Source organism: Lampetra fluviatilis, chromosome 4 (genome assembly GCF_964198595.1).
Source record: "Lampetra fluviatilis chromosome 4, kcLamFluv1.1, whole genome shotgun sequence".
Lineage (NCBI taxonomy): Eukaryota > Metazoa > Chordata > Hyperoartia > Petromyzontiformes > Petromyzontidae > Lampetra > Lampetra fluviatilis.
The window spans coordinates 1062823-1088340 of NC_136278.1; the positions used below are offsets into that span (position 1 = coordinate 1062823).

The following is a 25518-nucleotide window of genomic DNA, read 5'->3' on the forward strand; positions in this document are numbered from 1 at the left end:
GGGTGATCACGGCGGGGGAAGCCTCCACCTGGAGCCTCCATCGCTCTTCAGAGGCCGGCGAGGTGGACGCAGACGGCACAAACCCCGCTCGCCCACTCGCCCCCGCGCTGGTGGGGGGCTATGGCACATTCACAGCGGTGTCACAGGCCAGGGGTGGGGCCCGCAGGGACTGGTGCAGTAGAGGTGAGGGGGGGGGCTCTTCGTGAGTAGAGCGCGGTGGCGCGGGCAAGTGGGGGGGTGAGTGGGAGGGGGTGAGTGGGGGGGGGGTGAGTGGGGGGGGGTGAGTGGGAGGGGGTGAGTGGGGGGGGGGGTGAGTGGGGGGGGGGGTGAGTGGGAGGGGGGTGAGTGGGGGGGGTGAGTGGGGGGGGTGAGTGGGGGGGGGTGAGTGGGGGGGGCGGCTTTGGTGACCACCGCTCGGGGCCAAGCGAACCGCTCACAGAGGTGAGTGAGCGAGTTGGCGAGTGAGTGCTAAGAGTGAGCGAGCGGTGGAGGGGAAGGACGGGGGGCGGTGGGGGAGAATGGTGTGGAGGAGCTGGGTATTGCTCCACTCGGGGGGGGGGGGAGTGAGGGAGGGGGGCGTTGACGGTAGGGGGGAGGGGGCGCTCTGGTGGAGCCCCCCGGAGCCCGTTCACACGGCCGTCTCGCGCAGGAACCGCCCCCCGTTCTGCCGATGGCTCTTCTTGTCTGGCGGAGGTCAGACGTTCACGTGCGGACACGGGGCGGGCGGTCAGTACGCTGCCTTTGGAAGGGTCAGTGCCGGAGTGCTAGGCAATCCCAAATTCAGAGTACAGCAAAGTCGCAAGGTCAGAGGGCAGAACGGGTCAAGGACAGAGGGTAGCACGGGTCAAGAACAGAGGGCAGCACGGGTCAAGGACAGCAGGGACCAAGAACAAAGGGCAGCCCGGGTCAAGGGCAACAGGACACAAGGACAGAGGGCAGCACGGGTCAAGGACAAAGAGCAGCAGGGACCAGGGTTGACACTGGAGGGATTCACACCGGGGGTGCCGCCTTCCCGGCCTGGTTTCCTCTCGGCATTGGGGATGATTACGGAGTTGCAATCGGAGCCGGCGGTTCACAATTAAATAGTTTTTGGCGCGGCCGCTACGATTAAAATCATCACCAGCACCGGGGGAAACCACGTCGTCGGGTAACGAAGCAACTACAACAACAACACCGTGCACCACCACAACCACAACGTGCACTATCAAAGAGTCCGGAGTAAAACCGAAATATTGTACGGTTATATATATACTGCACATACACACGTACTACATAGGCTGGAGCGTGTACACAATTGTACAGCCTCTTTGTCAATCCACTGCTGGATGAGCGGCTTCCCCGTTGCCGTGTCGCCGGTCGGGAGGGTGCGTTTGGCCATACTTCACCGTGCCGGGCCGAGCCGGCATGGGCGGTGTTAGTGAAGTGGGCGTGCGAGCCCGGTTCAGATCTCACTCGCCGCCGATGCCAGCCGTGGCGGGGAGTCGAACGACCTCGGGTCCCCGGAGTTTGGAACACAGTGCGCTAACCTAATGTGCCACAGCTCCGCACAAATATAGAGTGCACTCACTGTATACACAGTACACTCACTGTATATCGAGGGCTCAATTGTTCATCTGGATGACGAACTACCACAAACGGTTAAATTGCAGCCTGTGCAATATATGTAGAGTATGTGCAGTAATGTGTGCAGTGTGTGTTTTATTCAAGCATCACATATATATACATGTCAGTGTATGCAAGGCGTGTGTGGGTGTTATACATACAAAGACAAAGATGCCCCGTGTAGCCTTTAACAGGCTGTTGGGAAAAGTGCTATTAGTGAACACATATGAAGGCCGTCACGGCACACGAGGGTGTGGATTGCTAGCACCACTACCGCCCGGCCGCCTTAGTCTTCCCAGTGTTGATGTTTACACACACCACACTAGGTACTAATTTCAGGCTGAGTCGAACTTGGGCAGGCACAGGACCGGTTCAGATATTCCGTCACCGACGTTGTGAGATGCGAGTGGGAATCGAATTTTGGTCTTCGAGTTCGTAGAGCAATGCGCTAATGATTCCACCACATACAACTCTTTGTCTTTGTTATATACACACACACGGATACCATATACATCAAGCGTGACGTCAACAGGACACAGATACACTCCTGGGAACCCTGAAAGGAACGGAACTGGGCAAAACCCGGACTGCCCCGTGCTCTCCGTCAGAATCTGCATCTGGGGGCAGCTGGTTGTGAGTCACTGCTCACCAAACCTTGTGAACTCTGACGGAGCCCATCAGCGAATTCGTCTATCCACCGAGTTAATTAGTTTAGCGTTACTGTCACGTCAGCCGACATTATTCATCCCTTTGACAAACGGCTCGAAGCAATTAAAGCAAGGCTCTTGTTCCGCGACTAAATCATCTTGAACGCGCCCGATCAACGTAATATATCACTCGGAAGCTAAGCAGGTGGTAAGCCTGGCCGGTACTCGAATCGGGGACCTATAGGGCCTGCCCGCAGGCGCTGTAGGGCGCGGAGAGGGCTGACAACGCTCAGTGTCTCTCTGCTTCGTGCAAGGGGGGGGGGGAGAGCAAAGGGGCTCTTCTGAAAGAGTCTTGAGACTCAACGAGGCTTTGCAGGTGAAGCAGAGACATGTTCCACAGAGCCAATGGGCAACGGGAGACGAGTCTTGACCCACTGACCCAGAAAAGCTCAACTCGGCACACGGCCACGCTGGCGGCTGAGGGGCCAGGAGTGTCTCATACTGTGCGTGTGCGTGCGTGAGCGCGTGCGTGCGTGAGCGCGAGTGTATAAAACAATGCAAGCGAGAATTGTGTGAGGAGTGATTGAATTAAAAGGAAAAAACGATGCATTACCACGAGCAAGGCACACGGGTCACTGCACAGCACAACACTGGGGATCGGCAGCGCTGCGTTTACCTGCTCCCACCACCAGCCTGAAGCACAGGAACACCGGCTGGGGATGCACACACACGCACGCACGCAGACGAACAAGGACACGTATGCAGATATATACACACACACACACACGGGCACATGTGCACACATCCAGATTCACACACACAAATTCGTGCATGCACGCGCAGAAATAAGCACACACGTGCACACAAACACATACACACACACGCAAACACACACAAATGCGCACACACAGACACACACGCGCTGTTAAACCATGTGTGTGCGTGTGTGTGTGTGCGTGCGTGCGGGCGTGAGCGTGTGTGCGTGCCGGTGCTCCGCCGCGCCGTGCGCCGTACGCGAGCGAGCTACCTTGTGGTCGCCCATGCACACATTGGCGCCGATGTTGTTGTAGACGGGGACCGTGTCCTCCCCCTCTCCCTGAACACGCGCACACGCACACACGCACACACGCGCGCACACGCACACACGCGTACGCGCACGCACACACGCGTACGCGCACGCACGACAAGAGTCGCCCGGCCGTTAGAACCGGCGCCACCAGTGGACGAACCGCCGGAGATAGACACCGAATGTCAACGTCGTCTGTAGACTCCGAGTAAATCGTCGCCCTGGAGAGTCAAACAAGCGCGGGCGACCTTTCGTGCCGCTTCACGCGGCGGCGGGACGAGATGCCCATCGAAAGAATAACGCAGGCACGGTTTTGATTGCCCACCCGTGTGTGTACAGGCGTATGTGTGTGTCGGTGCATGCGTGTGCATGGACGCATAATGCCATATATATTAAGGCTACATAGGGGATCTTTCTCTTTGTGTGAGCATGCTTGTATGTGCGGTGCGTATCTTTGCATGTGTGTGGACGTGCGAGTGCATGTGTGCGTGTTTGTGATGGACACGGGAGATTTTGTATTTGTATGTACATGCATGTGCGTGTACGCGCGCGCGTCTTTTTTGTGAGCGTGCGTGTATTTGTGGTGCGATTATTTCTGTGAGCGCACGCACGTGTGAGTGTGTGCGCTCACAGCACTTGCCCCAACAGTCTGTGACGGCTACACGGGGGATCTTTGTGTTTGTTTTGTGCGAGCGTGTGTGAGCGTGTCACCTTGTGGAAGAGCTCGCGTGCCGAGTGGGACATGAGCACGCGGTCGCACCAGGCCGGGCAGCGCGTGTTCATGTAGCTCCTGCCCTGGCTGCTGTCCTCGCTGTACGGGTAGCTGCGCACACCGAGTCACAGAGCCCACGCGTAGCCCACATTGAGCATCGTCGGTGCCCCATGTATTCGCACCGCACCGCGTACTCGGTTATGGTCGAGTCGACCGAGGAGAGGCCCAGGACCGGGCCGTGGGCGGGAATGGAACTCACCTCGCCGCGTTCGGAGCGCAGCGCGCATACCGCTGCGCCGCCGCGCTCCACTCGCACACAAACTGGCACATAACAGAAAACGCACAAATGCACGGACACACACGCAGAAACACACAAACACATACAGACACCCACACACACACACAGGAACGCACAGACGCGTACACGCACACACCCTCCCAATCACGCAGACGCGGGGAGCGATCGCTGGGGTCAGCCAGTGGAATGCATCACGCTGATTGTTCACCGCAGCCAGGGGCAGGCAGCGCTGACCGTCGCGCCGTCCCCCTCTCTGACCCCGCGCGAGCGCATCAATTAACAACGACCACACCTGCGGTGGCTGCGTAACTCAGAGGGCAGGGGCGCAGAGCCGGCAACCCCTGAGATGCTGGGTTCGAATCCCGGTTTCAGCAACTGGCCGCCGATTAAACCGGGTCCCTCAAGTATAGAGAGTCGATGGTCTTAGCCCGTAGACACTCATAGAGTCACTTAGAGACCCACGGACTCACACAGAGAGACCCATCAACTCTCATAGACTGAGTTGTTATTAAACCCACTTCTCGGGTGTAACGGAGCCGATGGTCACCAATTTGACCGTGCAAAAATAAACACCATCACGTTCAATATGGTTCTTCTGCGAATATTGCTTTGCCCGTAGTTTCCTTGCTTGCAGCGGGGCCGCAGGCCTCCGTCTCACCTGGGAGGAAAGCCGATGTCCTGCTCCCAGAGACGGTCCTTGAAGGCCAAGAACTCCCGGTCAAATCTGTGCAGCTGCGAATGTCAAATGAAGAGGTGTGGAGTGTGGGGTGAGGGACGGGGGGCGCCAAGGCGGGAGAGGAGGCACAGAGCAGTCGACGTTTAAACTCGGGTCCTGTGTTGTGCACGGGAAACTACAGATCCTGGCAGGAGCGCAGGCAGGAGCTAGGCCTGGTGACAGTGGGATAGATACACTGTCTGCAGTTTAACACGTAGGCTTTCGCAACCAATATCATCAATAATATGAATCTGGCTGTCCGCCTGATGATGCTAGTTGTAATTACTGGCGTAGCGTCGTACTCAGATTGTAAATGTTATGGATTTGCTCTTCAACACAACTGGTGTGCTGTACTAATGACGAATTGGCACGTTCAGTTAACATGACAAACCTTACTAATTGGCTGTGTCGAGTGGTGGTGGGTTTAACGACGCATTTATATTTACGAGATCTAACCCAAATCACCTATATTACTGTGTCTGCAGCCTGTAGGATAGACACTGTCTGCAACCTGTTCGGGGATTATTTCACCTCTTAATCTTGTTCACCCAAGCAAGCCTCAATGAATTCCAAGACGATTTTTCAAGAGGGTCCTGCCAATCGTTTTGCAGTCGGAGGAAACAACCGCTACGTGTATCCCAAAACAGGGAATCTGCAAGTAAAGTTTTAAAATCGGGCACTGAGTCTACGCAAACAAGTTCCATGGGCAGGAGTGGCGGGGGGAGGGGGAGGGGCACGCACATCACTGCCGTTGTCCTCGCGGAATATGCCCTGGTGAATGTACTCAAAGAGCTTCTTCTCCATGCGCAGCACCACCTACACCACACACACACACATACACACAGAGATCCCCCACTTTAATATAATGTTGGGGCAAGTGTGGTTAACGAGTAGCACCTATGAAGGCCGACACAGCACACGAGGGGGGGTGGTGGTCATCACCACGCCCGGCTACCTTTGTTTCCCAATGCTGATGCTTCCACACAGCAGCAGGTACTCATTTAAGGCTGAGTAGACCTAGGGGAGGTCTAGGACCAGTTCAATATTTGCCACTTTTATTGGTCGTGAGCGGGAATCGAACCTGGAACTCCGGGTTCCTTGTGCAGTGCGCTAACCATGACGTCACTGTTCCCCCACAACACAAATACACAGCACATGTATGTGCGGTGAAGCTGGGCATAACTACGAGACACACGGACTACGGGAAACACACACGGACTACGGGAGACGCACACGGACTACGGGAGACGCACACGGACTACGGGAGACGCACACGGACTACGGGAGACGCACACGGACTACGGGAAACACACACGGACTACGGGAGATGCACACGGACTACGGGAAACACACACGGACTACGGGAGACGCACACGGACTACGGGAGACGCACACGGACTACGGGAGACGCACACGGACTACGGGAAACACACACGGACTACGGGAGATGCACACGGACTACGGGAAACACACACGGACTACGGGAGATGCACACGGACTACGGGAAACACACACGGACTACGGGAGATGCACACGGACTACGGGAAACACACACGGACTACGGGAGACGCACACGGACTACGGGAGACGCACACGGACTACGGGAGACGCACACGGACTACGGGAGATGCACACGGGCTGTTATAGGACACAGGCCGGGGAACCGATGTGTGTGCCGCTTTCCTTACTGAGTGCTGGAATGGACCTTTGGTGGGCAGCCACACACACCTTGCACTACAATTAGAAACACAGCGTTGTTACCGGGTTAAAGGATTTACCTCTCTAGTACCCGTTTAGTGCGGCTAAGATGCTAGCAGCGTTGGATAAATATTGTTTGCGGGCTGTTTCGAAGTGGCAGCCCTGACTGACGTGGGGCTGCGGGCCGTCGTGTGACATGAAGTCAGGGGCCGTATCCGGGCCATGGGCAGTAGGCTGTCCACCCATGTCATGTGGGGGATATTTGTCCTTTGTGCGGGTGAATGTGCGTGTGTGTCTCTCTGACTGCATCTGTGGGACGGTGGCACGGTGGTTAGCGCACTGCGCTACGAACCCGATGACCTAAGTTCGAATTTCCTCTAATACCCAGTTTAGACTCCGCCTTAAATGAGTAGCTGGTGCGAAGTGTAAATATCGCCAATAGGGAGACAAAGGCGTGTTGCTAGCCACCCATCCCCTGTGTCTGTACGGGAATCTCTGTGTTTGGTGTGCGCGTGTGCGCGTGCATGCGTGTGTAATCCCATGCGTCTGGGTGTTGCCGCCACTGCGGCGCCACGCACCTTGCGGTCGTTGTTGGACTCGGTGTAGACGACGCGATCCACCTCGTCCGTGTTCGGCGTCTTCACCGTCTCCAGTGTCGCCTCTCCACACAGCGACTGGGTACGGCACACACACACACGCAAGGTTAAAGGTGTACACACGCACACCCAGGGTTCATGTTACACACACTAAACATGTGTACGCACACACACAGGGTTAATGTACACACAATAACGGCGCCATTCACCACTCAGTGGCGGTGACATCACCACAGCGCTTGTATGTATGTTGAACTTCCTTTGCACTGTACGTAGCTAACTGTGCTATCTAGCCTGGCACAAGCCAGTGTACCGAGCCTGGCTTGTGGAAGGCTCTCGCTGCTGGTAGGAAGTCACGGGGCAGACCCGAGTTGTATGGGTTGACTGATTGTGGCAGGCTAGGTGCATACTGAGGCCGTCACGTGAAGTGTAGAATGCTGACAGCTGGCAGGTCACGGGAGAGACCCAGGTGGTATCGACTGGCTGACCAAGACGACTGGAAAACGGTGCTCCTCACTGCGCCAACTGCTACCGGAATATTCACACACCGACTCGGCCCTTTAGTCAATCCACTGGTGGACGAGGGCCTTTCCCAAAGGTGTGCAGGTCACGGGGGCCATTTGACCATACTTCACCATGCTTGTCAGTATGTGGATTGGTTAACGCGGGGGGGGGGGGGGGGGGCAGTAAATGCCGGCGCATAGTAAAGCGCAAAGAATTGATTTTGCCGCACTGCCCGCTGGTGACAATGTAAGGGGGGGGGGGGCAACTTTACTACTTTCCGCAATAGCCCCCCCCCGCCCCCTACTGGGAGTAGCGTGACCGTAGGAGGCTGGTGGCCGATGGCAGGGGTCTCGCGGACAGCAGGGGTAGGTAGGCCAGTGTGGGGGCACTCCAGTGGAAGTGAAAAAGTGAAAGGAGGAAGCCACTTAGTGGGGAGTCCGCGATGAGAGGGTGGACAATACAAACAGCCCCGCACACACGCACGCATGCACGCACACACGCGCGCGCACTCGCCCACTCCCAGGCCCTGAATGGTAATCGCTCTGCAATTGAAACTAAATGCGCGAGGGGCCCATGAATCGCTAAGTTGGCCGTCTCTCGCCAGTGTTCGGCCGAACCGACCCCGTGAAATCAAACCTGACCCCCGACCCCCGTACACAAACATCTGTAGTCTGACAAACCGCCACGTACGGCGCGACAAAGCCTCCGCTCGGGCCGCCCCGGCACCACAATGGGGCCGCACAAGGCCCATAAAGGGCCCCTGTAGAGCGGCACAAAGGGTTCCCCCCGCGTGCGTTTCACATGCGGAGAGGGCGGCACAAAAGGGGGGCGGCGGCCAGGCAGGCCTCCAGCAGATGGCTGCAGCGCGCCGACAAAGGCGTCTCCGTTCTGCCTGGTTAAACCCCAACGCCCGCGAAAGCTGTTTAACAGATTACGGATGCCGCCCGCCACCCAACAGTCCCTCTCAGCTGTCACTGTTTCTGTTTGGGCGACAAAACGGCAGTGCCCCTCCCACCGCCCCCCCCCCCTTCAATCAGCCCTCACCACCCCCCCCCCCCCCAAAGCTCGCACAGCCGGAGCAGATCAAGTTATAATGAGGGGCCCTCCTACCCCGCTCCCTCGTTATTTACATTTTACAAAAGCATTCTCCTACTGCAGAAAAGAGGGGGTGCGCCCCCCCCCCCCCAGCCCCAACCCCCGTTTGACGGAACGGACGTGGAAATCTGCGGAGGTTTTGCGGACGCCCTGGACCGGAGAGAGATGAAGCAGCCTCAAACGCCGATGTCAGAGTTGGGGATTAATTGCTGAATAGCCCGGATGGACGGCACAGAACGAGCAGGAAGAGTGAGCAGGATGGCAAATCGGAAAGGTTGCGAGTTCAAATCCTGGCTGGGGGTTGACTCGTCCACCCATCATCATCCCTCCCTTCGGGGTCAGTAAAACAGAGTACCACTTGGTGGGGAAGTCAACAGCGAAGGTCCTAGGGATAGACTCGCCCCCGCCATATGAATGTGGAATTTCCAGCACTGGCTCCGCAGGGCTGTAAACAGGAGATGAGCACCGTCTCGATGCTCATTTGAGCCAGAAAACCGCTCTCACTTTGACCTGACAGCCAGATACACTAAACATACAGCCATACATCTAGCCAGATCATTGTTTTCATTGTGCTTGTTTACCCAGGAAAGCCTCACCGAGTCTTGGGACTCTTTTTTTAATAGGATCCTGCCTACAGGGTACTAGAGAGAGCGGTTGCTCTGTGTGATCCCAATTGAGTAATTTGCTGTGTAATTGTTTTACTTTTGGCACGAAACTGGAGAAAAGCCATGGGGGGTAAATGTACAAACTCCACGCAGAAAGGTGCCCAAGTCGGGAATCGAACCCGGGCGCTTCTTTGCTGCGAGGCCCAAGCGTTACCACCACACCGCTCGAGACGCAGCACCCTACAGCCGGGCCGGTAGGCAGCGGCAAGGCCGGGCCGGGTCAGGCGGACGCCCCCCCCCCCTCACGCGACCCCCACCCCCAGCTGCACCCCCAAGCTCTCGCGACTCAGCGGCAGCCGCCGGTGCACGCCCCACGAAGTGCCCCCGGGTTGGACGGGGGGTATGTGTCTGTGTATGTGTCTGCCTTTGCATGTGTGTCTGTGTGTGTGTGTGTGGGATAGTAGGGGACACAGATGGTGCATCAGGCCAGTCATCTCAGTCCGTCAACCCATGGCACTTGGGTCTGTCCCGTGACCTCCCGTCAGTGGGTGTTCGACACTTCACGTGGCTTTAAAGTGCATATAGCATCGCGCAAGTTCTGTGGTGAAATCACCGCAACTTAGTGGCAAATGGCGGTTGTCGTTGTTGTGTTTGGGATGCGGTAGTATAGTGGTTAGCGCACGACGCTACGAGCCCGGCACCCGAGTTCGACTCCTGCTCGTGGCCACCAACACCAGCGAGGAATATCTGAACCTGCCCTGGGGCCTCCCCTAGGTCGACTCAGCTTCAAATGAGTACCTGGTGCAGTGTGATGTGTAAAACATCGCCACCAGGGACACAACGGCGACCGGGCGTGGTGCTGGCCAACCGCCCCCTCGTGTGCCGTGTCCGCCAGCGTAGGTGCTCGCTAACAGCACTTGCCCCAACAGTCTTTTAAGGCTACACGGGGGCTCTTCGTCATTGTGTTCCACGTCTGTGTGCTCTCACCTCCACCACCTGCCTGGCGTCGAGCCGGAAGTTGAAGTCTCCGAAAATAAAGAACGGCACGGTCTGGTATCGCCGGTCAGAGATCCTGCACCACCAGGGACACAACAAACACAACAACAACAACACGTTACACGATGTAAACTTGCAGTACACGAGCCAATAGCAGAGAAACAATCATGTAGAACTTAACAGTACTCAGCATTATACAGAATAAAGCAACCTGTGACACAAATCAATATTACACACTAGACATAGTACACATCATGACATGAGAAGGCATTAAACAGTGCAACAAAGCGCTGCACATACAAAGTACTCATGATACAACACATCGCACCACATAATATTACACGTTACACAACACACGGGTGCGTGGAGGGGAGTAGGGTGAGATGAGAGAGGAGCGGCAGGAGACAGCGGGCCCACCTGTCGAGCACGTGCGAGAGCGCGCGCTGCCGGTTGCTCGAGTAGACCGAGGGGCTCTCCTCCCATGCCGTGATGTTGGAGGCGTCGTGGAACAGGTGGATGTTGATCAGGTCAAAGACGCTGCGCACAAGGGCGGGCATGAGCACAGAAGGGTAGCCCTGGGGTCAGAATACGACCGCAGTTCCATTTCACCCCCCACCCCTCCGTCCCACTGCTCCCTGGCCAGTTTGGGTTGTTTGGTGACAGCTGCAACAATGTCGGCCAGTGAGCCTCTTCGTCCTCTTCCTTGACACAGACCAATGACAATTTGAACGAGTTTGCACGAAACCCTGGGCATCACCAACATACATTGTGTCGGTGACGCCACTGCCGCTGCTGTGTTGGCAGTGGTGCACAGACACAAATCATTACCAAAATAACTCTACACATTCGTCTTAAAAGGAAAAGGCTGCGCACGGTGCAGGGAGGCTGGGCGCGGTGCAGGGAGGCTGGGTGCAGTGCAGGGAGGCTGGGCGGGGTGCAGGGAGGCTGGGTGCAGTGCAGGGAGGCTGGGCGGGGTGCAGGGAGGCTGGGCGCGGTGCAGGGAGGCTGGGCGGGGTGCAGGGAGGCTGGGCGCGGTGCAGGGAGGCTGGGCGGGGTGCAGGGAGGCTGGGTGCGGTGCAGGGAGGCTGGGCGGGGTGCAGGGAGGCTGTGTGCAGTGCAGGGAAGCTGGGCGGGGTGCAGGGAGGCTGGGCGCGGTGCAGGGAGGCTGGATGAGGTGCAGGGAGGCTGGGTGCGGTGCAGGGAGGCTGGGCGCGGTGCAGGGAGGCTGGGTGCGGTGCAGGGAGGCTGGATGGGGTGCAGGGAGGCTGGGCGCGGTGCAGGGAGGCTGGGCGCGGTGCAGGGAGGCTGGGCGCGGTGCAGGGAGGCTGGGCGGGGTGCAGGGAGGCTGGGTGCGGTGCAGGGAGGCTGGGCGGGGTGCAGGGAGGCTGTGTGCAGTGCAGGGAAGCTGGGCGGGGTGCAGGGAGGCTGGGCGCGGTGCAGGGAGGCTGGGTGAGGTGCAGGGAGGCTGGGTGCGGTGCAGGGAGGCTGGGCGCGGTGCAGGGAGGCTGGGTGCGGTGCAGGGAGGCTGGGCGGGGTGCAGGGAGGCTGTGTGCAGTGCAGGGAAGCTGGGCGGGGTGCAGGGAGGCTGGGCGCGGTGCAGGGAGGCTGGGTGAGGTGCAGGGAGGCTGGGTGCGGTGCAGGGAGGCTGGGCGCGGTGCAGGGAGGCTGGGTGCGGTGCAGGGAGGCTGGGTGGGGTGCAGGGAGGCTGGGCGCGGTGCAGGGAGGCTGGGTGAGGTGCAGGGAGGCTGGGTGCGGTGCAGGGAGGCTGGGCGCGGTGCAGGGAGGCTGGGTGCAGTGCAGGGAGGCTGGGCGGGGTGCAGGGAGGCTGGGCGCGGTGCAGGGAGGCTGGGTGAGGTGCAGGGAGGCTGGGTGCGGTGCAGAGAGGCTGGGCGCGGTGCAGGGAGGCTGGGCGCGGTGTGAGAGCGAGCGGCTTACCTGTCACTAATGCTCCACCTCGTCCTGATGTAGCCCTTCCGCGACCACTTGCACTGCGGGGGTGGGGATAGCGATATGGGCGGCAGGCATCAGCGATGACTCTCACTCACGGTCGTGCACAGCGACGCAGAACACACGAGGGGGTGGGTGGCCAGCAGGCCCGCTCTACGCCGCAGGTGCGCCTCTGGTTCCGGGCCCGGTGGAGTTGGGCCCCGTCGTGCGCTCCACGGATGGAGACGCGTGCCCTCCGGTCCCGTGGTGGCGGTGGCGGAGATTTAACTCTTACACAACCGGAGTAAAGAAAGCCCAACACACACACACACACGCACGCACGTGCCGTGCATTGCACGCAGCGTGCAAGCCAGGAACCGTGCTCACCTCCGGGAAGAACTCCTGGGGGAACTTCTCCTTCTCCAGCATGGTGGTGCTGTCCAGCGTGTCCGAGTAGATCTCCTTGCCCGTCACCTTCTTGAACTTGCGAGCTGCACGCACGCGGAACCAGCGTCACGCGGTGGACACGCGGTCTCCGCCACCAATCCCCCCCCCGCCCCAACCTGCCTTCTCATGCCGCCTCCCTCCTCGCCTTCACTCACGGCGGCCGCAGCAACAGCGATGAATATAATAATAATAATGAATGAAACAGACGGTACAGTAGAATGGGCCCTCCATTGAGTGGTGAGTGATTTGTGTTCGAGCGGTGTGTGGCGCGTGAGTGGGGAGTACACTTGTGTGTGAAGAGCGGTGTGTGGTGTGTGAATGGTGAGTGACTTGTGTGTGAAGAGCGGTGTGTGGTGTGAGTGGTGAGTGACTTGTGTGCCAGCGGTGTGTGGTGCGTGAGTGGTGAGTGACTTGTGTGTGAAGAGCGGTGTGTGGTGCGTGAGTGACTTGTGTGTGAAGAGCCGAGTGTGGTGTGTGAGTGGTGTAAGAATGGCGTGAGTATAGTGTGTGGGGTGTGTCAGTGTTGTGAGTGGTGTGTTAGTGGGGTGATTGACGTGTGTGGTGCGGTCGTGGTGTGTGTTGTGTGAGTGGTGTGTGAGTGGTGTGTTAGTAGAGTGGTGTGCGTGAGTGGTGTGTAAGTGTTGTGAGTGGTGTGTGTGGTGTTAGTGTTGAGTGGTGTGTGAGTGGTGTGTTAGTAGAGTGGCGTGTGTGGTGTGCAAGTGTTTTGAGTGGTGTGTCAGCCGTGTCTCACCTTTGAAGTCAAACTGGTAAGTGTTCCTAAGGGACTCGTGAAGGAAGTAGAGGTTTCCTAGAGCCTGCAGTGACAGATTACATAGACCACAACCACATTACACATTTGCAATCTACCACTACAGTTACCATACTTAAATCACGTAGTTTAACACGTAGGATTTCGTGACCAATATTATTCATAATGAAGGTTTTTGGGTTAGATCGTGTAAGTATAAATGTGTCGTAACCCTCCACAACCCGACACAGCCAATTAGTAAGGGATTTGTCACGTAAACAAAACGTCAACTAGTTACTACTTCAGCCCACCGGCGTGTTGGAGAGTAAACCCACTACTTTTACAATTTCATTAAATCACGTACCATACACAGCCCACTTGCCATACACACATAACACGTATCAAATACACACACACACCCCACGCATCACACACAGTCCACCTACCACACTCACTGGCACGTGGGGTGGCAAGACAGCGAGCAGGGGAGAGAGGCAGACAGGCGAGTAGGCACGCGGGTGTGGGCGTGAGAGAGTGCAGGAGAGGTGTGCAGGTGAGCGGGGGTGCAGGTTCACACAGCGTGCAGGTCTAAACCTGGCCGTTTGGGCGAGTGGATGTGCGGGTGAAACGGGTGTGGGTGCGAAACAGCGCACAGGTGAGCGGGCGAGTGGGCGGGCGGAGGTGCGGGCAGGTGAGCGACTTTTCACGGCGTCCCCACCGCCGGTCACTCTCCGGGCCGCGATCCCCGCCGCTCCCTCGCCACGTAAATCTGGGCTAATGCCGGCTCGGTGAGCGTGCGTCCACCGTCCAATGGGCTTTAATTACCGCGTAACTACACTTAGCGCGTGATTAATAACCCGCGTATCGCACTGCATAAATCCACACTAAATAACGGCGGCGCCCGTCAGCTCCTCGGGGCCTAATTACGCGCTGCAGGAGCAGGGACGGGGTGGCGTCAGCGCGGCGGTACGTCCGAGCGGGTGTGCACGCGCGCGTCCCCGCCGCAGGTGTCCCGTGCGCGCCGCGTGGAAGCCGACGCCGGTGCCACGGCGCCGGGCGCGGCTCCGCAGGGACTGCGCTTGGCTTGGGATCGTCCCCCCCCCTTCTCCTCTGTGGGCTCGGTTGATCTGTGAAACCGATGAGGCCTCACTCCTCTACAGATGTACCCCCCCAATTCCCCCCCCACCCCTGCCCCAAGGCCACGATAACCGTGGTTGCCCCCCTGCCCCCTGCCCCCGCAACTCCCCTCCCCCACTCGGCAGAAGCCCACGACCTCAGGGCGTTGCTCAACACCACCACCCACTTTGCAGCATGAGACAAACTCAAAGGGTGACAACGGGCCCCAAGGCTGGGGTTGAGGGACCATGGGCTGGACATGGCCCGCGACTTTGTTTCATGCGGCCGACGGCCACATGAGGTCCACCACTTCTACTAAAAGGCCCGCAAACGATATTCATCCGTCACTGCGAGGATCTTAGCCGCACTAATCGCGCACTCAAGAGGGCCTGATTTTGACAAAGCAAACGACGCTTTGTTTAGAATTTTTGCACTGCGCCGGGCCACTGCTGTCACTGCAAGGGTGTGCGTGGTCGTGCGGAGTTGCCCGCCAAAGGTCGTCATATTCAGGGCTCAGTCACAAACGGGTTCCTCATCCGTCCTAAGTTGTGTCGGTGGATGCAACAGAACAGAATGTTATGGAATCAACGTTACCACCTCATCGTGACCTCTAACCCCGGGTAGAACAACACAGCACACCGAGGCTACAGCCATCGCGGCCTCGAGCTGTCAATCAACCGCACACTCGTGCTGGGTGTGTGTCACTACCAAAGTCTGTGGCCGCTGCAGGGCGCGTGTGGCCGCTGCAGGGCGCGTGTCGCCGCTGCAGGGCGCGTGTGGCCGCTCTCTGGGGGACGTGGGCGCGGAGCTAAGTGGGTGGCTCCGCGTGGCACGCTGGTGAGCAGGTGCGGAACGCGCGTGCAGCACAGATGAGGGGTGGGAGGGGGAGGAGATGGGGAGGAGAGAGGGAGGGAGAGGAGGGCCCTGCCATCAGATTGGATTCCCTCTCTCTAGAGAAATACTCGGAAAATTGAAAACGGCCGGGCATCGCGGGACGGGCATTACACGCGTGGCTTCCTCCGCACGCCCCTCGCTCACAGCCCAGCGTCCCTCTTGCTCTCTCTATCCCCACGTCCCTCCCTCTCCCTCCCGTGGCACCCATCACCATGAACAATTAATATCACGGCGGCGGCGGCAGCAGTAGCAGCATCATCATCAGTAGCAGCACCAGCACAGAAGTAGCAGCAGCAGCAACGGGCCCCCCGGGGTTTTACGACGCGTGCCGCAAGCCGGGCTTGACCGCGGCGTGAGCAGCAGGTGTCAGGTCTCTTGCTACAGCGCCAGGCGACCCTAGCCCCCCTCGTGTCCTGATAGGTGCACCCCCCACGCGTGTTTAGCGACGCTGCAGCTCCCATTCACGCGGCCGCCCCCTCGTCCCCCCAGCCGCCTCAGGTAACAGACCTACGCAGGTGCGGTGGGATGTCCTGCGCGAGGACAGAGTTCTGTGTTACGGTGAGCGTGGAATCAGCTTGTGACTTTATTCGGTGAGCGTACCTCTTGGTACGAGTGTAATAACCGATTTTTAACCGTCCAAGTCAACGCATTGATGCGTAGTGCACCGCGACCGACTGCCGTCCTCTCCCGTATGCGCTGGACCCGCGACGCGCAACACGGTGACATCACCGGGGTGCTATGGCAGCAAGCTTGACCGTCATGTTATAAAAAAAAGTTTTAATTTCCTCTTCCGTAAACGAAGCTTCACACTGGCGGGAGAGCCCCACGGACACACAACCCCTAGGTGGGTAGCTACAAGAGAAGAGCTGTTTAGTGTGTTCGAGGTTAGGACCTTTCTTCGACCCGGTGTGAACAGGCAAAAAACGAAGCTGACATGACGATTGCGACTCAGGACACAGGCCTGCTAGGGGCACGGGCGCATTGGGAAAATTTGATGAACAGGGAATTTTTAAAGGATATAAAAAAAATACATGCAGTGGACTTTCACTTGAGTGCAGTGTGTCAATAGACAAGGAGCTGCGAATCATAGAGAAATAATTTGTCCACCTTTCTTGATAAGGGAGAAATGGTCATAAAATACCAGAACGGAAACTTGACCCCGCGCGAGCCGGGGTTCACCACGCTGGGCTCACGGCGAGATGAGAGACACCCGCGGAGCGACGGTCAATCCGCGCGTAATCGCCCCCCTCGCGAGCGCGACCGTCCCGCGCATTTCATTTCTCTCACCCCCTCCCCTCACTCGCCCCCCTCGCCCTCCCTCCCTCTCGCCCGCCCCCCTCCACCCTCGCCATCCACCGTGGGTGCGCGCTACACGTTCCCCCCACCGCCTTCATTACACGCAAAGCCGCGACGCGGATCAATGCTCCGCTGTGTTTTGGCACAAATTAGCGCCCGGTTAGTTTACATGCCAGCGGCAAGCCCCGAGTACCGAGTGCCATGCGTTCCCTCCCCCCGCCCCGGTTTTGCCGCGGTTTGGCAACGGTATTCCGTGTTTTTAACAGGTGACTGACAGGAGGTGGTGGGGGGGGGGTCACGCGGTGGGCTTCAGTGGAGGAGTCCGAGATCTTTAATTGCGTGAGTGGGAGTTTCCTCTCTGAGTATACACATATCCCGGTTGTGATACACGGATCGGAAACGTGGGCCCTAACAACAAAGGGCTTGGGAAAAATAAGAAGCTGATAAAGTACGCAAAGAGGCATGGAGAGGGGCTTGCTGGGAATTACCTTGAGAGGTTGAAAGAGGGAAATGGATGGTAGAACACACGCAAGAAGAACACGTCATCTTGATTTTGAAGACATGTAAGTGGGCTTGGACGAGACACGAAGCTCAGAGGGACAACGTTCGGGTGGTTGACGGTCCCTCAAAGGAGGGAACGTCCACCAGAAAGCGACCTTCATCCAGCCGTAGATAGATCACGCCTCGCGATGACGACCAAGAGGCGTAAGATTATCCGACCCCTCACTGAAATCCTCGCTGAGGAATGTTTGTTGATTCCCACGTGACGAGCGGTTTACATAAGGAAGGACCGCCGGAGTACCTCAACAAATAGCACCACACCTACGAGGGGACAACGCCCCACACTGATGGGTTCACAATCCCGCTTGTTGTTCCGCCACATCTCGGTGAACATATTGCAGCCCAAGCAAAGTTTGGAATATCCGCGATTCACGATGTGATCCACCAACCCTTGGATCCAGAGCGCTGGACCACAGACAGGTTGCGGAATACCGCCTGCCAAAGAATGACAAGTGCCCCCACTGCCCCCCCCCCTACAGCCCCTCAATGTCCCCCCCTCCCCACCCCACCAGGGAAGTTAACGAGCGATCACCCAAAATTAACGTCGGCGCTCACCGTCCCACCATGTTGGCGTGCGGCCGTTCTGCAAACGGCACCGGTTGGGGTTACGCCGGGCATGGCGGTGGCGGCAGGCGGGGGGGCGGGGGTCGCTGGCCACGCTGGCTGGGCACCCGGGGGACACCTCCTGGGAATCCGCACTAAGCCACACATGGACAGGCAGCGGGCGGCTCGTGAAACAGAAAATAATTCCTTCGATTGGACTTTGCTCAAAATTCAATTTGCGGGGCTTTCCCCGTCACGGCACACGAGGAGACGGGCGCCGGCTGATGGAACGGAAAATGAAGCTCTGCCCCGCTTTCATTTTCGAGTCGTTTCCCTTCTTTTTCTGATCTCTCTCTTATTTTAGATCTCATCTCGTTCCCCGTTTCCCCAAGCCTCACCGTGACGCCCAAGTGTTGGCTAGGGACGCCCCTCCGGGCGCCTCCACGCTGCAAGAGGCCACCACGCTCCCCAGGGCCACCACGCTCCCCAGGGCCCTCCACACTTCAAGAGCCTAAACACCCCAGGGGCTTCCATCGTCCAGAAGCCAAAACTCTCCAGGGGCCTCGACTCCCGGGAACCTCCATGCCCCAGGGGCCTTCACTCCAGGGGATTCCATCCTACAGTCCCCAACCTATCCAGGAGTCTCAATTCCAGCATCCACTCTTTCGACTCCTCCGCTCTCCGGGGGCGAGTGAGCCGGGCGAGTGAGCCGGACCCGATCGGCACCGCGCTTGACCCAGCGGGGTCCTCGCCCCTTCCCCGCCACGTCCGTGCATGCGACGTCCGCCGAGAGGGAGGTTACATTAAAAAGTTAATAGAAAAATCAATCAGTACTGAATTAAAATTCCACTAGCGATCCTCGGGGGGCTTTTTGCAATAATAATTTCAGGTACAGGTTGATTGTGCAGGGCTCCCAACAGGGGCGGGGGGGGGGGTCAGGGCTCGCCAGCCCGAATATCCTCTTACATTATTAACCCTCTGGGTCCGCGCGGCATCACGACAAATCTGGTTCGCCTCCACGGGAGCAGCCCCGCGGCAACTCAGCGGCTTCCAGGCTTGGCGAGGCCGGCGCTGGTCTGGCGCAAAGAGCAGGAGCGTCACGCTTCCCCGTCACGCTTCCCCGTTACGCTTGGCCAGCGAATGCCCGACCGGGGCCACCGTGGACACCGGCGGCTGCGCCGGCGGCGATTCACGGGGAGTAGGAACGGGCGGTGCGCGGTGACCCACGCCGTGAGAAAGGGGCGCTGGGCTCGCGTCGTGCCGTCCGCCCGGCAAAGGGGGCCCACGACTTCTCTCTGGTTCGAAGAGTCAGGGCCCACCGCAAAACTGCGACACGGAGGGGGCGGGGGCCGTGCACTTGTTTTTCCTAGACGTTGGGAACCGAGCGGAAGAGCGGACCGACGTTGCGGCGGACGAAACGTGGGGGATGATGCGCCATGGGGTTAAACTGTATAAAAACGACGGTGGGAGCAATCAGGTCACATCGCTCGTGCCGATTTCAATTTTCCGTCACTATTATGTGCGGGGATTGGATGGATAATGTCGAGGCTCTGGCCAAGCTGCCGCAAGCCGGTGCCGCCGACGCCAAACCCGCCGGGCAAAAATTGCAACCTGATGAAGCGCCCCTCCTCTCTCTCCCTCGCTCTCGCTCGATCTCGCTCGCTCTCTTTTCGGGGGGGAAGAGCATGCGAGTGAGAGCGCGTTCACGCGCGCCCCTTGGCAGACCGGCTGAAATCGACGCCGGGCCCTTCCACCGGTCTCCACCACTGGACCCCGTTCAACACCACCGCCACGGCAATAACCCTGCGGACAGCGAGGGAGCCCGCGAAGAGACAACGCGCTGCCACCATTCGTCTTGTGAAGGTCACCGTGCGGCGCAGCGCGCTGGGATGCGCCTCCCTCCCTCTCTCCCGAGTCCAGGACAAATGTACGCGACCCTTGGAAGGCATCGTCCTTCCCGCTGAGGGGCGGGGCCTAGGATGTTTGGGGGGGGGGGTTGGGAGAAGCTCTGCCCGGCTTGCGGCAACTGTAACGACGAGAACAGCGATGTGACGGCCATGCACGGACACACCACCGCACGCTCAGCCGTCGCCCCCCCTCCCAACAGCACCATCGCCGCGACCGAGAGTGAGCATCTTGCGTGGTGCGCCTAGAGACCGCGCCCGACGCTTAAGGCGGGCAGGAGGGCCCCACGCGCCCCGAGCTGTAAACGGCGGCGGGATTAAATCCTCGCCGCCGCCATCATCACGGCCACTAACGAGGCACGGCGGGGCCCGCCCGCCGGCAAGCAAGGCACCGGCTCGAGGCGTCGCGCCCGTGCTAAGTAATAGCAAATCAATGGGGGCTGCGGGTGAAGGATAACTTAGAGGCGACACTCCATTACTCAGCGGGCGCGCACGTGCGCGCGCCGCTCACCCCTAACTTTATTACGCCGTGTATCAATCTGTCGGGCCGGCACTCTCGGCGATCAGCGATCAATAGTTTTAATTTTGATTAACACGGACGCCCTCATCCATCCCGCAGATTAAATTGAATCCCAAACGCGCTTATTCCGTGACGCGCGGATCGATATTTTGTCACCTCTGCGCGGAACGCGGCGGGAGCTGCGCTGCGGTCCCCTCGCCCCGGGTCCCATTTAATCTCCGGCTCCGGACCTCGACGGCGAAACACGGACGCGGCAGCCGTGCAGAAGCGGCGCCGGCTGCTGCTGCTGCTGGCCTCTGATTTGTGATCGTGGGGGGTGGGTGGTGGTCGCGGGGTGATGCTAAGTGGCGTGAGTCACACGGGACCCCCCCCCCACCCCACCCTCCAAAAAAAGCGAGAGTGATGCCTCAATCGCAAACACGGACGCCTGGACGCCCTCGCCCACGAGAGTTCACGACGCCTGGCCCGGTGACAGCCAACGCCGCCACTGCTGGTGATATCATCAGCGGCGACGGCTGCCAGATCAGCTACAGCAGCAGCAGTCACAGCAGTAGCAGCACAAGTCATGGCAGTAGTTACCAACGGTCGCAGGAACAGCAGCAATAGCGGCCTTAGCATTTACAGCACTAGCAGCAGCAAGTAGTAGCAGACATAGCAGCAGTAGTTGTAGAAGCTGTAGCAGCACCAGGAGCAGCAACGGCAGAAGCATTTGCAGAAGCCACAGCAGCAGTGGTCATCACAGCAGTCGGGAGCCCCGGCACACAGCTACCTCCTGCACAATGGAGACGTGGGATCTGTTGTGACAGGGGGTGTCGTCTGTAGTGTACCTGGATGTATGCTCATGCCGGGTTTACAATTCACCGTTTTGTTTGAATAAGTGATTTTTTTTCTTTGTTTGATAAATTTCGTGAAGAAAATTGACACGGCAAATAGAAAAGTGCACGTCCTTTACGAGAACAGGATAAACAAGTACACTCCGTGAAAGTGTTTTTTTTATATATATTACATCGTAACAGTAGATGAAATCCAGCCAATCACAGACGACACGGATTATAAAATTACCCTAAAAGACACTGATACCAGGGGGGCTGATCAACACTACCATCATCGTCAGCAGCCATGATCCATCCGCTGCTGGATGAAGGCCCCAGTCATTGCCACATCTCACGTTCTCACGAGGTTAGCAATCCATCGAGTGCCGACACACGGGCTGATTTCATCGCTACATCAATCACGAGCCCGAGTCACACCTCACGCCAGTTCAATGTTGTCTTGAAATGGGTGACATCATGAAACGAAACTGTCAGGAAGTAGTGGAGGACGGTGTGGATGTGATGGGTTCACATTCATCAGATGTGTTGGCGCTGCCCATCGTAAGCTGTACCTGCGTTTCTCTCACCGTTTTATTTATGTCCACTCTTGTTCCATCAAACGTTTAATATTTGAATAAATCAGCCCATGATGCCATAAAGGAAACATGAAACGTAACCAATCCTGTTCCATCACCGTGTACTGTTGCGTGGCAATGTTTACACACCACACCAGCTACTCATGTGAGGCTGAGTCGACCTAGGGGAGGCCCAGGACCAGTTCAAATATTCAGCACTGGTGCTCAACGGAAATCGAACTCCGGTCGCCTGGTTCGTATCGCAGGGCACTGACCGCTACACTATCGCTCCCCACTACCCCCAACACGCAGACCCCTGCCACACACATCCAGGACAATACTGACAGGATACATAGAACACAAAGACAAAGATCCACCAAATAGCCTTTAACAGACTCTCGAGGAAAGTGCTCTTACCGAGCAAATGTCACTAGGTCCGTAGGGCAGTGCGCGAACCAATACGCTCCCGCTCCACACACAAGTCCCTCCCACACATAGAGCACAATACGGGCACAGCACACACGCCACGCCACCCAGCACACACACACACAAGCACCATCCCTCTCTCCCTCCCTCCCACACACACACAGAGCACACAATAAAGGCACAGCACATATGCCACCCAAAACACAAACCCAGCACACACACACGCGCTGCGTCAACCACCACAAAAACACGCACCATCCCTCCCTTCGACACACACATACAATACGGGCACAGAACACACGGCACGCACACCCAACCACACACACGCTGCGCCACCCAGCACACAAACACACACCATCCCTCACACACACAAACACGGGCACAGCACACACGCCGTGCCAACCCAGCACACAAACACGCACCATCCCTCACACACACAAACACGGGCACAGCACACACGCCGTGCCAACCCAGCACACAAACACGCACCATCCCTCACATACACAAACACGGGCACAGCACACACGCCGTGCCAACCCAGCACACAAACATGCACCATCCCTCACATACACAAACACGGGCACAGCACACACGCCGTGCCAACCCAGCACACAAACACGCACCATCCCTCACACACACAAACACGGGCACAACACACACGCCGTGCCAACCCAGCACACAAACACGCACCATTCCTCACACACACAAACACGGGCACAGCACACACGCCGTGCCAACCCAGCACGGCCGCTGCCTGGCCCCCGCTTTATAGAATTTCCACTGCTCGCCTCCCTCTCGCGTGCCAAGCTGTCGCAGGTAATTTACGTGCCCCACATATTGCAAAAATAACATTAACTTTATTAAAGCAGCGCGGCGTCACGGGCAGCTGCAGAATAAAGGGCCGGCGGGTGATTGAGGGCGCGCGTGCGGCCATCACCAGTCAGCCACCCATCGCGAAACAACGGCGCTCATTTCCTGCCCCGTGGACACGGAGCGCCGCTATCGGGGAAAACCATCTGGGGGGGGGGGGGGCGGTGGGGGGAGAGGGAATCTCTCGGGGAAATCTCCCTGGCTCTGCCGCCCCGGCACACAGGTGTTCTCTCGCTGCCGCCACCACCACCGCCACCACCACCGCCATCACCACCACCGCCACCACACCCCTGTCACCCTCACTCATCAACTCGGATCCTGCACTCGCCCTAAGCTCTGGCCCTAACCCTAACTAAACTTTCCCGTCTAATCCTCCTACACCTTGCCTCTCATCCCATGCTACCACTGATGACGTTGAAGAAAATGATGATGATACTGCTGCTAAACATGCTGTTTCTGTTGGAAGATTATGATACAAATTATGAAGATGAAAAATATAATGCTCAACATGCTGCGCCTGATAAAGATATATTGAAGAGAGTGATGACGATCATGCTGAAAAAGATGCTGAATATGCTGATGCGATTGATGATCTGCTAATTATGTAGCTGAATGGGCTCCTGGGGCTGATGGTGACAATGACAATGAACGAAACATGCTGCCATCGTTGCTGATTACGATGGAGAGGATAAATGGGATGATGGTGGCGATGATGACGCTGCGGATATTGATGCCGCTGATGACAATATTGGCGTTGATGATAAGAATGATGATCTCAAAGTTGCCGCTGTCACTGCTACTGCTGATGATGATGCAGAAGCTGTTGATACAGCTGTTGCCGTTACTGCTGTTCCTGCTGCTAACAGGATGGAGAGTTTGTGAAGCAAGGAAAGTCTGCTCCCTAGCGGCCGCGAGGTGAATTGCGCATTGAGGGCGACCGTGTGGGTCGTTGCGTGCAGCGATTCACCGAAGCTAACACCGATTTTTACGCCCCCACGACCACGCATCAAATCGCGTCGCAGGCGTCTAACAACAGTTCGTGATTCCATCTCGGAATGTTCCCGACTCACGTGGGGTTCACGGAGGCTATGCGCTGGACGTTACCGGTGTGCTCCAAGCTACGTTCAGGCTAATCGAGCTACCGAGACAAGACAAAACGAGAAGACAAATATTGCATATCTCGCAATCGCTCAGGAACCACAGACGAGTAGGAAGGCAGCGGCGAGCCGGTGCCAATCGCTGCCCAAGCTCTGCGGTCCTCTACATAGCGAAGATGTTTTCAGCCAATTAAAGTGTGGCAGGAAAGCTGAGCATCACACATGCGAGAGGGGGAGAGGGGGGCAGCAACACTATCCCATAGAGATGGAACAGATGGAGATTAGTCTACACTTTGTTGTACTGCCTTCTCCTGGCGAGCCAGGGCTCCTCCTCGACGCCCACTGGCAGTTTCACAACATCCGTGCGGTGACCCACCAACCCTCGCTGCTGCCTCCACAGTGCCGGATCACTGGCAGAAAGCACGTGCGGCGGCAGCGTGTCCACCGCCACCAAGATTAAACATCATATTCTTGAAACAAATCGCCGCAATGTTTCCAATTGGGCTGGGGTGGGCGTGTATAATGATAATATCCATAGCCTATATAGCGCCTTTCATGAGGCGTTTGACTAGGTATGCGCTAAGCGTGCACGGCGACAAACATTGCCCATATTATGTTGCGACCGTGCAGATCAGTGGCGCCTTATCCAGCAGGCGCTGTGGTCCATCATCCTGGTGGATCTCAATGGGCTCCACGATCCACAACCAGAGAGCCATGGCCAACAGTCACCGAGAAAGAGTTAACACCCTTTAATATCCTTTAGACGTAACGTACCAACGCCATCTATTGGTAGACGTTAGTACTTTTTTTCATTCATATGAATTCTTAGGTCGAGGATTTTTATTTGCCATCAGCTGTAACAAGAATTGTCGTTCGCTTATGTAAATTGTCTGGCTTCGTGTGGGAGAAGGTAAGGGTGCACGTACACAACCCACAACCACCACCACCACCAACTGTCACCTCGGGAATAACTGTGGGAGCTGGTGGGTGTCGCTGGTGGGTGCGGCTCATTGCTCAATAGGTGTGGTTCAAGGCTCGGTAGGTGTGGTTCACAGGCTCGCTATGGCTCACGGCTCGCTAGGAAGGTACGGCTCATGGCTACGCAGATGTGGTTCACGGCTCAAGTGGGTCTGGCTCACCGTGAAGTGTTCCTTGGACTTGTAGTTCTCATCGAGGTAGACCCGCGCGCGGTTGAACTCCCGCATCTCCTCGCTGGACAGCAGCTCCCTGGGACGCACAAAGGCAAAGG

At 57.7% G+C, this 25518-nt stretch overlaps 1 protein-coding gene across 2 annotated transcripts in view; it reads right to left on the minus strand.

Annotated features, from left to right (window-relative positions):
- Positions 1-373: 373 nt before the first annotated feature.
- INPP5A (inositol polyphosphate-5-phosphatase A) overlaps positions 374-25518 on the minus strand; it is a 36666-nt gene continuing 11521 nt past the window's right edge. Inside the window, exons 4-16 of one of the 2 annotated variants that reach the window (XM_078855290.1) lie at positions 25409-25496; positions 13659-13722; positions 12848-12951; positions 12470-12522; positions 10952-11071; positions 10526-10610; positions 7317-7412; positions 5782-5856; positions 4984-5057; positions 4027-4138; positions 3277-3345; positions 2926-2962; positions 374-684 (exon numbers count right to left, since the gene is read on the minus strand). In XM_078855290.1, the coding sequence (XP_078711416.1) occupies positions 629-684; positions 2926-2962; positions 3277-3345; positions 4027-4138; positions 4984-5057; positions 5782-5856; positions 7317-7412; positions 10526-10610; positions 10952-11071; positions 12470-12522; positions 12848-12951; positions 13659-13722; positions 25409-25496 (1033 nt within the window). In that variant the 3' untranslated portion in view covers positions 374-628. Of the gene's footprint in view, positions 685-2862; positions 2963-3276; positions 3346-4026; positions 4139-4983; positions 5058-5781; positions 5857-7316; positions 7413-10525; positions 10611-10951; positions 11072-12469; positions 12523-12847; positions 12952-13658; positions 13723-25408; positions 25497-25518 lie in introns of both variants that reach the window. The other variant, XM_078855291.1, reaches the window with a different exon arrangement.